This window comes from Bubalus bubalis, chromosome 18, assembly GCF_019923935.1.
Source record: "Bubalus bubalis isolate 160015118507 breed Murrah chromosome 18, NDDB_SH_1, whole genome shotgun sequence".
In the NCBI taxonomy this organism is placed as follows: domain Eukaryota; kingdom Metazoa; phylum Chordata; class Mammalia; order Artiodactyla; family Bovidae; genus Bubalus; species Bubalus bubalis.
The window spans coordinates 48,481,803-48,498,417 of NC_059174.1; the positions used below are offsets into that span (position 1 = coordinate 48,481,803).

The 16,615-nt window shown below is 51.2% G+C and overlaps 1 protein-coding gene across 1 annotated transcript; it reads left to right on the plus strand.

Moving 5' to 3' along the window:
• Positions 1 to 865: 865 nt before the first annotated feature.
• On the plus strand, positions 866 to 14,977 carry ACP7 (acid phosphatase 7, tartrate resistant (putative)). The gene is made up of 12 exons (XM_006068674.4): positions 866 to 1,525; positions 5,626 to 5,826; positions 6,138 to 6,320; positions 7,435 to 7,558; positions 7,783 to 7,845; positions 7,946 to 8,060; positions 8,162 to 8,269; positions 8,359 to 8,416; positions 8,511 to 8,578; positions 8,701 to 8,772; positions 13,068 to 13,205; positions 14,604 to 14,977. The coding sequence occupies exons 1-12, from the start codon at positions 1,408 to 1,410 to the stop codon at positions 14,667 to 14,669; spliced, it is 1,314 nt and encodes a 437-aa protein (XP_006068736.2). The 5' UTR covers positions 866 to 1,407; the 3' UTR covers positions 14,670 to 14,977.
• The last annotated feature ends 1,638 nt before the right edge of the window (positions 14,978 to 16,615 follow it).

Sequence of the window (16,615 nt, forward strand, 5' to 3'; positions counted from 1 at the left end):
TTTCTGTTTTCAGCATGCGGGGTGGGGGGCGGTGGGGGCGGCAGCTGCGAAGGACTGAACTAAGCTTGGAGAGAAGGAGGAAGGAACTGCCAAGAATACAAAGACCGTGAGGAGGGAAAGGGATGGGGAAACTCCCCACCCCAACCCAGGTCGCGGATGAAGGTGCCTGAACACCTGAGTACCTCGGGATCCGGAAAGGCCAGAGATGGGGACCAGTGTCAGTGCCCTGGGGGCTCCACAGCTGCGGGGTGAGGCTCCTGGAAACAAGCACAGACTTACCGGTCCGGGCGCTCACCTGGTGGCCAGCTTGGAGGTGGCGGCGGTGGTTTACCAAAACTTCCTGGGTACCCCTTCCTTCGCTCCGCCCTTGGGGGGGTGCATGTGGGCGTGGGGCGCCTGGGACCGGCCAGACCAGTGGGACGCGGGGCCCCAGCTGTCTGGGGAGGCCGTCACCTGGAGAAGGCAGGCTCTTCCGGGGCTGGGACAGCTGTGGGCGGTGGGATGGCTCATAAATACCACCGTCGCACTGGTGCCCGAGACGCACGCATGCTGGGAGCTGGCGCCCCAGAGGGTGAGCCGGGACCCGGAGGGAACCCCCAGCCCCAGCTCCCGGTTCCCGGATTGATAGTCCCCACCGGCCTTTGCCCTGGCAGGCAGGTCCTCCATGACCAGGGGATCCGAACTGAAGCAGGAGGGCAAGGGCTGGGGAGAAGGAGGGTGGGTATGCAAGCGCAGGGCCAGGAAACAGGGAGAAATTGGGGTCACTAACAGCAGGATGGGATGCTGAGATAGGGGCAGGGAGGATGGGGCTGCTCCAGGTGGGATGAAATGCTTGGGTGATCTGGGGATGGAGTGGAGGTATTGGAGTCACAAAGATGGAAGGTTGCAGGATGGAGGAGAGGACCATGAGATCTCTGAGGGCAGGGTGGAATGCCAGGGATGGGGTTGCCAAAGGCAACCTCCTACACTGAGAGCCCCACCCCCAATCCCATTCCCAAACCTCTTGCACTGGGAGTGAACGGTGGATAAGAGCAAGGGTTCTGCAGCCAGGACCCCTGGGTTCCAGTCTCCGCTCCCTCACACTTGAGCCATGCCACTGAATCACTCCATTGCTCAACTTCCTCATCCGTGATACGGGGCTGATGATCACAGAGGCCACCAACACAGGAATGTTGCCGGGCTCCCACGAGTTCATCTATGCAAAGTGCTTAGCACCCAGTGAGGCTCAGAGGGTATTTGTCTCTCAGTCGTGACACTTGCTTTTGTTTTCTCTCCAGACTTTGGATAAGCACTCCCTGTGAAGCCCTCCCTGCCATCCCCGCTGCCTCCTTCCCCCATCCTCTCAGCCCCTCCTGCTGATGCCTGCAGGACCCTTCCCCTTCCCCTGCTCCCCACCTCCCCTCTACCATGTGTTCTTTTCGTCCCTGCTGGACCTGCTGCTGTCTACTCCTCCTCTCCCTGGAAGTCCGGGGGTCCCCAAAGCCTCCCAATGCTGCCCCCGAGCAAGTGCACTTGTCCTACCCAGGTAAGTGTCTGTGACCTCTCCCTGGGCATTTCCCAGTGAGGACCAGTTGGTTTGGGGGCTCTGGTATTTCGCACTGATTCCCGAGGGAGTCTAGGCTGGTGGGTCTTCCTGAGCCTCAGTTGTCCACATCTGTTAAATGGGGATTATAAGCAGTAGGCTACGTGGCTGTGTGGGAAATGGTTCTGGTTCTCAGCCTATAGTAAGCATTCTCCTTGGAGGATTGGAGTTGTCCTTATTCATTGTGTAACTGCTCATTGTGTTGTCATAAAACACCTCCTGGTCCTTGATCTTGGGGTGGAGGTGCAAGGGGGTAATAAGACCCTGGACTCTGGACCCTCTGCACCCAGACTTCCGGGTTCTAACCCAGCTTTGTTGCTTATCTGCCGTGTGACCTTGGGGGAGTGACTTAACTTCTCTGGCCTCAGCCTCCTCATCTGAACAGTGGGGGTAATATTAGTGAGACTTCCCAGTGGAGAGTAAGTGAAATATTAACCTGTGAAGTGGCAAACGGGAACTTGGAATGTGGCAGTGGTTCTCACATGTTTCTGTCTCAGGACGCTTTGGCACAGCTGAAAAAATTATGAGAACTTCAGAGAGCTTTAGCCTATGTGAGTTATATCCATAATAATCGCCATATCAGAAACTAAAATGGAGGCATTCAAAAATATTGATTCAATCATTAAAAATGAACAATAGTAAACCTATTCAGTAGTAAGGTAAATGACATTTTTCATGAAAAGCAATATTGTGAGAAAATTGGCATTGGCTTATTAAATCTTTTAAGGTCTCTTTAATGTCCTCTCCTATCTGTGACAGTTTCTCAGACTTTTGTTCTTTTTTTGGATCCTTGACACTTTTAGGGTAGTTTCATTTAGTTCGTTATTTATTCGTTTATTTATTTATTTGGCTGTGCTGGGTCTCCGCTGCTGCTCAGGCTTTTCTCCAGTCGCAGCGAGGAGGCTACTCTCTTGTTTCAGAACATGGGCTCTAGGGCAGGTGTGGGCTCAGAAGTTGTGGCTCTCAGTCAGTTGCCCCGTGGCATGTGGAATCTTCCTGGGCCAGGGATCGAACCGCATCCCTTGCATTGACTGGCAGATTCTTAACTCCTGGATCACCAGGAGGTCCTAAGATCCAGAAGTCCTAAGGTAGTTTCTTAAAGGTTAGTTGCATTGAGAATCTGAAACCTCATGAATGAAATGGCTTTGACATTTGCTGGATAAGTAACCTCGGACAAGGCACTTTGCCTGGAGGCCTCTGTAAACTGGCACAAAAAGAAAACTCATCTCACAGGGCTGCTGTGAAAACCCAGTGAGATCATAGCTGCCCTTTGTTTGGCCTACACAATAATGATAATGATAACAAATATACTCTTAGAAGTGATTCAGATGGAAAACTCATTTAACCTCTTATTGACCTTAAGCTGTAGGTACTATTGTTAGTTCCATTTTACAAAAGAGTAAACTGAGGCCCAAAGCAATGAAGAGACTCACCTCAGGTCACATACTCGGATTTGAATCCAGGCAGGCTGGCTTAAGAGCCTGCCATATTTGGTCTTCAAACTGTAAATTTTGTACTAATTTTAGATACCATGAGATCTTACTAATGCCAGCAGTATTTCAGTCCACCAACAAGGGTATACTTTAGCCTTCTTTCCTCATTTGCAACTTCTTTTTCCAACATTGAGAAACCAAGCTCCCTCTACTACAATAGACTTACTCATTTGTTCAGTGCTAGAGTGAGCATAAAGGGGTTGCTCCGTGGCCTGTGGGGTCTTAGTCCCCTGACCAGAGATGAAACCTGAGTTCCCTGCATTGCAAGGCAGATTCTCAACCACTGGACCGCCAGGGAGGTCCCTGTTTTTTGATATACTTAACAGCCCTTTGTTAGTGTTTCTATTCCGTATCGACTTCCCCCTACAACCTACGTGTGTGCTAAGTCACTCCAGCTGTGTCTGACTCACTGCAACCCTATGGACTGTAGCCAGCCAGGCTCCTCTGTCCATGGGAGTTTTCAGGCAAGAATACTGGGGTGCGTTGCCATGCCCTCCTCCAGGGGGATCTTCCTGACCCAGGGATCGAACCCTTACCTCTTATGTTTCCTGCATTGGCAGGGAACACTAGCAGCACCTGGGAAGCCCCCCTACAACCTAGGAAGGCTTTAATTGTTCATTTCTTGGGGTGTGTGAAGGAAAGATGAAACAGGACTATAGCTCTAGGACTCAGGGTTTTAAGAAAATGACAGACTTGAGAAGCATCCTACTCCTGCCTCTCGACTAACTACTCCATTCCCATCCCCTCTTTTTTCTACCCCTTCCCCATTCCAGCCCATGTAAGTAATCCAGCTGTTCAGTTTCTGGTGTACGTCTCTTGTACAAATAAATGAGCAGATAACTTGTGTATTCTCTTACACCCTCTTACATGAAGAGTAGCTGACTATAGACACTCTTGTGTACATTGTTTCTTTTAACCTTGCGTCCTGGACGTCAGTCTATACTGGTTCCTAGAGTTCATCGTCTTCCTTTCCGACAGCTGTGAAGTGCTCCCTGGTACAGATGTTACATAGTTCCTTAAGTCGCGCTCCTATGTAGGGGCATGTCTGTGGTTTCCGATATTTTGCAGTTACAAACAGTGCTGCCATGAATGACCTGTGCGCGTGCCTTCTGTACACACGTTGCAGGAAAAAGAATCACCTGGTGGGCTTCCCAGGTGGCACTAATGGTAAAGAACCCGCCTGCCAACGCTGGAGACATGAGAGACTCCATTTCACTCCCTGGGTTGGGAAAATCCCCTAGAGAAGGGCATGGCAACCCACTCCAGTGTTCTTGCCTGGAGAACCCCATGGGCAGAGGAGCCTGGTGGGCTACAGTCCGTAGGGTCGTAACGAGTCAAACACGACTGAAGTGACTTAGCACGCGTGCACACACACCACATGTTATTTTTAAAACCTTGATTTTGTTGCTAATAGGGTTTGTTTGTTTGCTTTTGTTTGTTTGCAAATTGACTTTTCTGGTCATGCCTTGTGGCATGAGAAATCTTAGTTCCCTCATTAGGGATTGAACCCTCGAACCTAGGCCCCCTGCATTAGAAGCGGGAGTTTTAACCACTGGACCTTGAATGAGGTCCCTGGTTGCTGACATTCAAGAATTAGAAGCTATTACTTAAAAGTTTGTATGTGCTCTTGGGATATGAAAACCACTGTATAAAGATTTCAGAGAACGCAATGGCAACCCACTCCAGTACTCTTGCCTGGAAAATCCCATGGACGGAGGAGCCTGGTAGGCTGCAGTCCATGGGGTCGCTAAGAGTCAGGCACGACTGAGCGATTTCACTTTCACTTTTCACTTTCATACATTGGAGAAGGAAATGGCAACCCACTCCAGTGTTCTTGCCTGGAGAATCCCAGGGACAGAGGAACCTAGTGGGCTGCCGTCTATGGGGTCGCACAGAGTCGGACACGACTGAAGCGACTTAGCAGCAGTAGCAGTTAGCAGTATAAAGATTTGCTCTAGAAGTTGACAGACTGGCTGGTACCAAGCCTGCTTCCTGCACGGCGGCCATCCCTAAAGCTGAACAATGGCTTCCGCTCCGAGACAGGGCAGGCTCTATGCTCGGCCACAGACTCCACCCCTCCCTGCTGCCTTCCTCCTTACAGCTGGCCCTTGTTCCCATATATATTAGCTAACTGGCCTCCAGACATTTGAGTTTACAACCCCTAAACAGTGTCATTTGTAAAGTATGTGGCACAAGCCTGCGCACAGTAACACCATTTATAATAATATCCATCCACTCATGTAACCCTGACTGTACCAGACACTGTTTCAAGTGCTTTCCTCTTATTTATTCATCTAAGCCTCAAAGAACCCTATAGGGGAGATACTATTATTATCCCATTTTACCGACGAGGAAACTGAGGCTCAGAGAATTGCAGTGACTTGCCCAAGGAAAGCACAGCTTGGAAATGGTGAAGTAGGGATTGAACTTGGGAAGCTCCAGAACCTGCGTCCTTAACTCCTAAATGTTCAACAGCCTCTCACTCTCTGCACATCCTTCCCCACCTCTGCCCAGGCCTCACTGCCGAACCGCCTCTGCCTCTCTCTCCAGGTGAGCCAGGCTCCATGACTGTAACCTGGACCACATGGGTCCCAGTGCCCTCTGAAGTGCAGTATGGGCTCCAGCCTTCTGGGCCCCTGCCCTTTCGGGCTCGGGGCACCTTCAGCCTCTTTGTGGATGGGGGCATTCTCCGGCGGAAGCTCTACATACACCGAGTCACCCTGCAGGGGCTGCTGTCAGGGGTCCAGTATGGTGAGAGGTGCCCCGGGGCCCGGGTGTTGAAGGGCGAATGGGAGGAGGAGTGGGATGTGGGCTAACAGCTACTATTGGCAGGTGGCTCAGGCAGGCTGGTACCCTCTCTGCTTACCTGCAAGCCTATTGTATGAGACCCTGGGATGAAAACGAAAGGCTGGAGACCTGGGGTGAGGTGGTCAGAGGGGCGTGGGTTAGACCCATTCAGTCCCCCCACCAGTTGAAGATGGATGGGGGGTGAAGGAGACACCCTGGGGCGCTCCCCCCACCCCCCAGCCGCGGCGGACTGTGACCTTTCCCTCTCCTCTCAGTTTACCGCTGTGGCAGTGCTCAGGGCTGGAGCCGTCGCTTCCGCTTCCGGGCCTTGAAGAAGGGACCCCACTGGAGCCCGCGCCTGGCTGTGTTTGGGGACCTGGGGGCCGACAATCCGAGGGCCCTCCCCCGACTGCGCCGAGAAACCCAGCAGGGCATGTACGACGCTGTTCTTCATGTGGGTGAGGAGGCATCGGCTAGGTATGGGGTGGGAGGTAACGCCAGGACTGCGAGGGGCCGGGAGCCGGGGCCAGCGTGGTTCCAAAGGGACGGGGGAGGAGACTGGCCATGGAGATGCTGTCGCGGTTAACCGGGCTCCCGGATTAAAATCAATCTGGCACTTAGAGCTACGTGCATTGGTTTTCTCGTCTGTATTACTGTTGTAAGAGCTGGGACTAGGTTAGATTCGTCCGACTGTTGTGATGACGATACGGACGTCCCAGGGGGCGCTAGTGGTAAAGAACCTGCCTGCCAAAGCAGGAGATGTAAGAGATGCGGGTTCGACCCCTGGGTCAGGAAGATTCCCTTGGAGGAGGGCATGGCAACCCACTCCAGTATTCTTGCCTGGAGAATCCCATGGACAGAGGAGCCTGGCGGGCTACAGTCCATGGGGTCACAAAGAGTCGAACACGACTGAAGCGTCTTAGTACACATGCACCATGATGAAATAAGTCGACATTGACTGCCACGCTGTAGGTGCTACGTAAGTGTTGGTTGTCGTGATCATTTCTGCTGTGATCTGAGAGCCAGGAACCAGATGGGAGACGGAAATCGGGGCTATGATTCAAAGCTGTAGTAGACGCTGGAATCAGACTCCTGAGGTTTGATTCCTGGATCCTTAAGCTCAGCTCTGTGATCTTGAGTCAGCTCTCCACCTCCCTGGACCTCGGTTTCCCCATCTGAAATGGGGATGATAATAACATCCACCTCAGAGGGTGTTTTGAAGATTCGGGTGATCAAGCAAAGCATCTGGAACACTGCCTGGTACAAAACCAGTGCCAGGGAAGACCATGCCAGTCTCAATGCTGTCATGACTCTGGGAAGGGACGAGATGGGGCTGGGGTGTTGGGGCACAGGAGACCAGCGAGGTCCTGGGTCCTGCGGGCATGTCAGGGACCAGAGGCTAAGGAGACGGTTCCAAGAGCGCATGCACTTGGGTGTGAGGTAGGGACTGAAGATGCCTGAGCGGGAGGGAGAGCCAGGACTTGATCAACTAGGTCTCAGTTCTGGCAACAGCAGAGCTGGGTCTGGATCTTCATCCTCTCCTCCACCCCCCACCTCCCCACCCCCACCCAGGAGACTTCGCCTACAACATGGATCAGGACAATGCACGTGTCGGGGACAGGTTCATGAAACTCATCGAACCCGTGGCTGCCAGCCTGCCCTACATGACCTGCCCTGGGAATCACGAGGAACGCTAGTGAGGCCCGAGGGCTTTGGGGTGCTCGAGGGCCTGGCCGACAAAACCAGTCCTTCCTAGTGTCTCACCTTAGTTTCTCACACTGCAGCAGCTCGTTGACGGACGTGAGAGGAGAGGAGATGAGGGCTGGGCTGGGAGCCAGGCTTGGCCTGATGGTGGGAAGTTGGGGGGTGGGGGTGGGCACCCAGACCCTCCCTCCTACCCTTTTACTTCCTTTTATCCAGCAACTTCTCCAACTACAAAGCCCGCTTCAGCATGCCGGGGAACACTGAAGGCCTGTGGTACAGGTAATCTGGGGGGGAGCAGGAACACTGGCCTCCCTCCCCTGAAGGATGGGGGATGCAGAGGAGACCCTCACCTCTGACCCCTGCCCTTTGACCCTTCCAGCTGGGATCTGGGGCCCGCACACATCATCTCCCTCTCCACTGAGGTATATTTCTTCCTCCATTATGGCCGCCACCTGGTAGAGAGACAGTTTCACTGGCTGGAAAGCGACCTCCAGGTAACCTGTGGATGTCCTCCTGGGATGTGCCCCCCACCCCCTCCTCCATCACCGGCTCCCCCCTCCTCCGCCCGCCCCTCACTCTGAACCCTTCTCTGCAGAAAGCCAATAAGAACCGGGCAGTCCGGCCGTGGATCATCACCATGGGCCACCGGCCCATGTACTGCTCCAATGCTGATTTGGATGACTGTACTTGGCATGAAAGCAAGGTGAGCACCCCCTTCCCGGGAACCAGGTGCTGAAATCCAGGTCGGGGGTGAGCCTGAGCCCCCCTCCCCTCCTTGCTCATCTTGCTTAGGTTCGCAAAGGCCTCCGTGGCAAGTTCTATGGGTTGGAGGATCTTTTTTACAAATACGGTGAGTGACTCCCCCCTCCACCCCAGGACTCTCGAGGCCCCACCTCCCTTCTCTCCTGAATTCAGAGGCCTGAACCCCTCTTGCTTTGTCTCAGGGGTCGACCTGCAGCTGTGGGCCCATGAGCACTCGTATGAACGCCTGTGGCCGATTTACAACTACCAGGTGAGGGAGGCCCCCGGGGAGGGCTGAGACCCATGGAGCTGGTGGTGTCAGTGGACCCCTCAGTCAGATCCCCCGGGGCCTGGCCGGTGTGACACACCCCCTCCACCTTGTCACTTCTCCAGGTACTTAATGGCAGCCAAGAGATGCCCTACACCCACCCTCGAGGCCCTGTCCACATCATCACAGGATCCGCCGTGAGCAGGGCGCGGTGGGGTGGGGTGGGATGTTGCCTTTGACCTCTGATCTATTGAGGGTGGCACCTGTGCCAGCTTGGGTGCCTCCTCCTTTATACAGCTGGCATCTCTTAGAGGGTTAGATGTACCTAGTAGTGTACCCATCACACAGATGCAGAAACAGAAGCTAAGAGTAAAATACGCCTTTGAAGTCACAGGTTCAGGAAGTGGCAGGGGCAGGGACAGCTTGCCCAGGTCTGCTGGTCGGATCCAGGACAGAGGGCTTATTGTTATCCTTGTAACTGGACTCCAGCCTTTATTCACGTTGCACCAGCTCATCCTCCACTGTATTTGGTTATTGTGTCTCTTTGTGCTCAGTTGCAGCCAACTCTTTGTGGCCCTGTGGACGGTAGCCCACCGGGCTCCTCTGTCAATGGAATTTTCCAGGCAAGAATACTGGAATGGGTTGTCATTTCCTTCTCCATTGTGTCTCCTTCGTCTCCTCCCATCTGTGACTATTCCTCCATCTTCCCTTGTCTTTCATTCTGGCCAGTTGTTTGTTTCTGTTTGTTTGTTTTTTTTTTCCTGAGTGCCCCTGGATCTGAATTTGTCTGATACTTTCTCATGCCAAGATGCAGGTTAATTTGGGGCCAGACGATCACAAGTGGTGTTGTGTCCTCAGCACATCATACCAAGGGGTCCAGGTCCTAACAGTGTCTCATTCCTGGAGGACTTTCTCTGAATCACCTGTGTAAGGATGTTCTTCCACCATCAACTTGCTGTATTTCCCTTTTTGGCTGATAAACATCTTGGGGGAGATGCTTTTAGACCCTGCAAAAGTTGTTTCTCCTCCAACTTTCACCCACTGTTTTCTTTTTTAAATCTGTTTGCCTGCGCCAGGTCTTAGTCGTGGCACATAGAATCTTTCTTTTCTTTTTCTTTTTTTTTTCAGCTGCAGCACTTGGAATTTTTAATTGCGGCATTTGAGCTCTTGGTTGAGGCATGTGAATCTAGTTCCCCAACCAGGGATCAAACTCAGGATCCCTGCATTGGGAGCTCAGAGTCTTAGTCACTGGACCACCAGGGAAGTCTCCACTTACTAATATTTGAATCCATCAGCGGGTCTTGCCTGCAACACTGATCACTGGGGCGTTCGGCTGGGAATCGTCTATTTCCCTCAATTCTCCTTGATTTATTAGTTAGCAACCTCCTGTGAGGAAGGGTTGTCCCTTCTGCCCCATTTAGTTGGTTGGTTAGTTATGGATTTGCACCAGTGTGGCCTCATGGGGAATTATTCCCTCCTGTGGGTTATAATCCAGTTCTCCTGCTACTGATGCTGCTGTGTACAGGCTCTCACTCTGGCCACTGGGAGCTCTTCAGATCATGTCCCGTGTCCTTCCAAAGTGTCCCTGTCATTTTGTGGGCTCTTTCTTACTTTTTGGCTCCACAAGGTGCTCCAGGACTATCTTGTGTCCCCTCCACTCTCACCCCCAGCAGCCTTGGAATCAATCACTTCCGCAAGAAGTGAGGGCTTATTTTTTAAGCTTATTTTACAAATTAGTGGCCGTCCCAGTGGTCACATATGGCTGTGAGAGTTGGACCATAAAGAAGGTGGAGTACCAAAGAATTGATGCCTTCGAACTGTGGTCCTGGAGAAGACTCTTGGAAGTCCTTTGGACAGCAAAGAGATCAAACCTGTCAATCTTAAGGGAAATCAGTCCTGAATACTCGTTGGAAGGACTGATGCTGAAGCTGAAGCTCCTGTATTTTGGTCATCTGATGCCAACAGCCGACTCACTGGAAAAGTCCCTGATGCTGGGAAAGATTGAGGGCAGAAGGGGAAGAGGGCATCAGAGGATGAGATGGCTGTATGGCATCAGCGATGCAATGGACATGAACTTGGGCAAACTTCGGGAGATGGTGAGGGACAGGGAGGCCTGGCATGCTGCACTTCATGGGGTTGTAAAGAGTCGGACACGACTGGGTGACTAAGCAACAACAAATTAGTGAGATCCAAGGAAGCACTTCTTGTGATAAAAATTCAGACAGGAGATGAAGCCATCCACATCCTTCTTGCTAAGTCACTTTAGTCGTGTCTGACTCTTTGTGACCCCATGGACTGTAGCCTGCCAGGCTCTTCTGTCCACAGGGATTCTCCAGGCAAGAATACTGGAGTGGGTTGCTATGCCCTCCTCCAGGGGATCTTCCTGACCCAAGGACCGAAGTCATGTCTCTTGTGTCTCCTGCAGTGGCAGGCAAGTTCTTTACCACTGAGTCTTACGTCTCTTGGGTGGTATTTGAGAATATTTTCTGTGTATGCAAATTAGTCAGTGTCTCAATAGAGATGTGTTATCACCCACTTTTCATTTTTTTTGGCTACACTGGATTTTTGTTGCAGTGCATAGGGGGGTGGGTGGTGTTGCTCAACATTGCAGCATGAAAGCTTTCTCTAGTTGCAGTGCCTAGGCTTCCCTAGTTGTGTCAGATGGGCTTAGTTGCCCCACAGTATGTGGGATCTTAGTTCCTTGACCAGGGATCGAACCCACATCCCCTCCAATGGGAGGCAAATTCTTAACCATTGGACCACCAGGGAAGTCCCATCACCCACTTTTTAAAAGCATCTCAGATCATCCTTCATTCCCTAGCAGTTCTCAGCCTTGATGCATGTTAGAATTACCTAGGGAGGTTTTAAATCTTTGATGCCCTGGCCCAACCCCAGGACAAACACCAGAAGCTGAGGGCTTGGCCTTGGTGTTGTGAACATTTAACCATTCTTGTTTCGATCTCTATTTCTGTTTCTGTCTCTCTCTCGATATGTGTGTGCGTGTGTGTGTGTGTGTGTGTGTGTGTGTGTACAGTTTCACTATCATTTGCAGATCCAATGAAGAGTTCAGCTGCAGAAATGATGCCCCTTTATCCTTCCATCTGTGTTTCCTAAAAAAAAATGAGGACATTCTCTTACATCAGTACAGTATAATAGATTCAAGTAGTTAACAATCGATACTATACCATCATCCAGTCTCATTCAGATTTATCCAGTTGTCCTATTCATGTCCTTGAAAGATTTTTTTTTTTTCTGCTCCAGGGTCTAGTTTAAGATCATACGTTATATTTTTGTGTCTTGTTTTTCTCCCCTCCTTTAGTCAGAAACATTTTCCCTTCTTTCTGCATTCTTCAAGACTTTGAAAAATTTGAAGAGCGCAGCAGCGTTGTTTGGTAGACTCTCAGTGTGGGTTTGATTAGATTGAAGTTACACATTTGTTATAAGAACACACAAAAGTGATACTGGTTTTGCCTGTGAGTGTGTGTTTTAATATTTACTTATTTGGCCTCGTCAGATCTTAGTTGCTGCAGTCAGATCTTCATTGCATCATGCAGGATCTTTTGTTACATACTGAGTCTCTAGTTGTGATGTGTGGGCTCAGTTGTTTTGTGGCATGGTGGGGGGAGGTCTTAGTTCCCTGACCAGCGATTGAATGTGCATCCCCTGCGTTGCCAGGCAGATTCTTAACCACTGGACCAGCAGGGAAGTCCCCAGTACTGTGTTCTTTTCAGTGTATCATATGAGGAAGTGCATGGTATCTCTTTAAGCCTCGGTTTATGCATCTCTTGCGCCATACTTATGATTTTCCCCTTTAAAGTTAACAAGTGTCTCCCGGAACTACTTGGAGACTATGCAGATATCCTGCTATTCCTCATACTTTTGCCACTACTTTGACCATCCATTGATGGTTCTTGTTTCCAGCAGTTATTACAGAGATGGCTGCAACATGGTGATTTTTCTTTTTTTTTTTTAAGCTCCCTTATCCTTCCTGCTCACATCACCTAGTTTTCTACTGCAAGGATAAACACTTCCTCTTTCCCAGACAATGATGATTTTAAAAGCTTTCTTGGAGGGTCTACTCTGCAACAAGGGTTGAAAGCCACCGATTTCTTCTATTCTGTGAATTGCATTTTCCCCTTAACAATACAGCTTGGCCATCTTTCTATACTGCCCCTCTCTGTGATGGCTACGCTCTAATTTATTTAACTGACCCTTACTAATGGGCATTTGGCTGTCTTCCAGCTCAGAGCTTTTACAGAAAATGCTTCAGTGGACAGTCTTGTACAACCATGCACTGTTGTCTAAGTCCAAGACTCGGGGCACAGAAAGCCTGGCTGGGTCAAAACACTCAGTTGTATGTGTCACCAAGGTCAAGTCTTAACCAGCTTTGTCTTCCCTGGGAGTAGCAGGATCCCACCTGGCAGGTCTTTTCTGCTCCCCAGTGGGTACTTCACCTCCTCCAGCCCTGGGGCTAAATGACTCTTTCCAGCAGGGCTGTGAGGAGCTGCTCACCCCCTTCACCCTCTTCCCGCGGCCCTGGAGCGCCCTGCGTGTGAAAGAATATGGGTACACACGGCTGCACATCCTCAATGGGACACATGTCCACATCCAGCAGGTGTCTGATGACCAGGTCAGTGAGCAGTGGCCCGATCACCTGCCTGAGAGAGCAGGCCCAGTGCGTTCTGGAGTCAAGTGGTTTAAAAAGTGGACTTGAGAGCTGGAGATCCTGGGTTCAAATCTTGCCTCTGCTACTTACCAGCTGGATAACCTCAAGCAACTCTGAGCCACAATTTTCCCATCTGCAAAATGGGGATGTTAATAGTTTCTGCCCCAGAGGATTGAACGAGGGTTGAATGACTTATTATATAGAAAGTGCTCAAAATGGTTTCTAAAACACGGTCAGTTCTAAAGGGATTTATCAACATGAAGCAGGGGAAGGAAAAAGTAGGTGGTGGGAGGCAGGCAGAGGGAAACCAATATGATGTGTGTGCAACCCCACAGACTGTAGCCCACCAGGCTCCTCTGCCCATGGGGTTTCCCAGGCAAGAATACTGGAGTGGGTTGCCATTTCCTACTTCAGGGGACCTTCCCGACCCAGGGATCAAACCCGAGTTTCTTGTGCCTCCTGCATTAGCAAGTGAAAACTTTACCACTTGTGCCCTCTAGAAAGCCCCATGGCCTAAGCTTAGATGGACCCATATAATCATGGCTCACCTTTCTGTATTTTTGCCATTGTAGTTTTAAAATAGCACTAATAACTATGATTGATTGAACACCTATTGTGCACCAAACCCTGAGCTCAATGCCTTATATTTAGTCCCTTTAATCACCACAATAATACTATGGGGCACATTTTCTTTCCATTTTACAGCTAAGAGAACAGACGCTCAGAGAGGGCAAGTAATTTTCCCAGGGTTGCACAGCCAGAGGTTGCAGAGCTGAGAAACGACCACAAAGACCATATTCTTTTTACAATAAGTAGCTACCATTTATTGTGTGGCCCATACAGGGTCAGGTGCTTATGTGTATTATCTATTCAGTTTTCCCCACTTTGTATTGGGTTGGCCAAAAAGTTCATTTGGGCTTTTTCTAAACATCTTAATGAAAACTGCAAACAAACTTTCTGGCCAACCCAAACCCAATAGAATATGGAAGTCAGGCTCAGAGTTGGATCATGTGCTGTAGGCCACAGAGGGTGGCTTTGCTGGCATATAAAGTGAGTTTTGTCTCACTCTGGGGTTTGTGTTCTAACAGTAACAGCCTACACTTACCCAGTCCTTGCCATGTGCCAGGCTCCCTTTTAAGCCTTTTCCAAATACCTCACTTAATTCTAACAGTATCTATGATGTGCGTACTACATCCTCTCTTTCCAGATGAGGAAAACTGAGGCTCAGAGAGGTCTAGCCACTTGTTCAAAGTCACACAGCTTATCAGCCACAGAGCTGGGATTTGAACCCAGGCCACTTGGCCCCAGAATCTGGGCTTTCAGCCCTCATTTCCTCCTCCTTTTTCTTTTTGTCCCTTGCAGGATGGGAAGATTGTGGACGATGTCTGGGTGGTGAGACCCCTGCTTGGCCGGATGATGTACCTCTAGGAATGGAGACAGCTCTCATCAGGAACCCCGGGCCTTGCTGCCAGGCCCTAGAGGGGAGTCAGGGCGGGCCTCGACTCCTCTGCCGTCCTTGGCACCACGGAGGGTGGATGCAGCCCCGAGAGAGCTGGAGCAGCTCTCACCTCCCAGAGAGCTGGGGGTCCCAGCCTGCTGGGTTGGGAGAGCAGGTGTATGTACAGGGAGAGTGAAGCAAGACAGGTCATGGGTGGCACCATCCTGCCCTCCTGCATAGCACTGACTGGGCGGAGTGTCCACAGGGCCTCGGGAATAAAGAGGCTTATGGCTGTGTCTCCCTGGACTCTGAACTTCTGCTGGTGATGGCCTCCTCTGGGCTGTCTCCTCTTCTGCCCACCTAGCAAAGGCCCTTACTAGCCCCAAGTCTGCAGGGTGGGCACAGCTGTCATGACACCACTGTCCAGCAGGTGGCGCCAGCGACCTTCTCTTCCAGGCCGGCCCTCCGTGCCAATCCTGCCTGGCTCCAATAGCCCAAGGGGAGCTAGCCACTGTGGTCCGTGCCTCAGTCTCCCAGCCTGCCACCGAGTTATCCTGGAAGTGGGCAAGTGTTAACACTCCAAACTGCCAGCTGGGACAGACCTGCTGTTTTCCTCCCTTTAAAAATATCCCCCCCTCCTTCTGTTTCGCCTCTTCCTTTTGTGTAGTCGATCGTTATTTATTGAGTGCCTATTATGTGCCAGGACCTGTTCTCCATGCAGTGAACAGCACAGAGATGTCTGCCCTCATGGAGCTGAAATTCTATCCAGGGTGTCAGACAGCAAGCACCACGGGGTAAATGGCAATCAAGCACACAGCAAAGGCCGGAAGGGGATGGAAAGTCACGGGAGGGGACAGTGGCAGTTTTCATGAGGATGCTCAGGAGACCTCACTGAGAGGGTGATATTTAGATCTGAAGGAGGAGTCACATGGGCAGAGCGGTCCAGGCAGAGGAGCAGCCAGTGCAAAGGCTGTGGGGCAGAAACACTTCAGAGCATCAGTGGAGACACCAGTGTGATGGAGCCAGAGTAAGAGGAAGAGTAGGGATGAAAACAGAGAAGTGACAGGGGCAGATCACATGGGACATTGTGGGTCACAAGGCGGTCTCTGTTCTTTATCCTGAGTGACATGGAGCCACAGGAGGGTTCTGAGCTGGTGATGGGCAGGACCTGACTCCAGAAGTCTTAGGCAAAGGCTGGACTCTGGCCTCAAGGATGAGGGCTCTCCTGAGTGAAGCCAGTGAGTTCCTAGCTCTGCAGGCCGACAGCACATTGCTTTGTCCATTGTGGTTTCAGCCTCCTCAGATCTTTTTCCCACCCAGCACCCACTCTGCCCAAGGCTCTTTGCAGCCTTTTTTTTTAGGTTTTTTTTTTTAATGTCTTGGCTCTATTTATTTATCTTTATTTTAGTTAGTACTTGCTGACTGCACAGCATGTGGTATCTTAGTGCCCTGTTGTTTAGTCGCTAAGTCATGTCTGACTCTTTGCAACCCCATGGACTAGTCCACCAGGCTCCTCTGTCCATGGGATTTCCCAGGCAAGAATACTGGCGTGGGTTGCCATTTCCTTCTCCAGGGGATCTTCCCCACCCAGGGATCAAATCCCTATCTCCTGTATTGGCAGGTGGATTATTTACTGTTGAGCCACCAGGGAAGGCCTTAGTTCCCTGACTAGGGATAGAACCCGCACCCTGGGCAGTGGAAGTATGGAGTCTCAACCCCTGGACGGCCAGGGAATTCCCTCCTTGCACTTTCTTGAGCACCAAGCTCTCTCTCACTGTCAGCCCCCGGCCCTGTGCACTGGCTCTTCAGCCTGTGAGTGCCCTCCCTCCGCTCATTCGGGGCTGCATCTGCTCAGCCTCAGGGCTCGGCCTTCCCCGACAACCCCAGCTGAAGGGTCACGGTCACACTCTGTCTCATCCTGTTTTACTTCATGTCC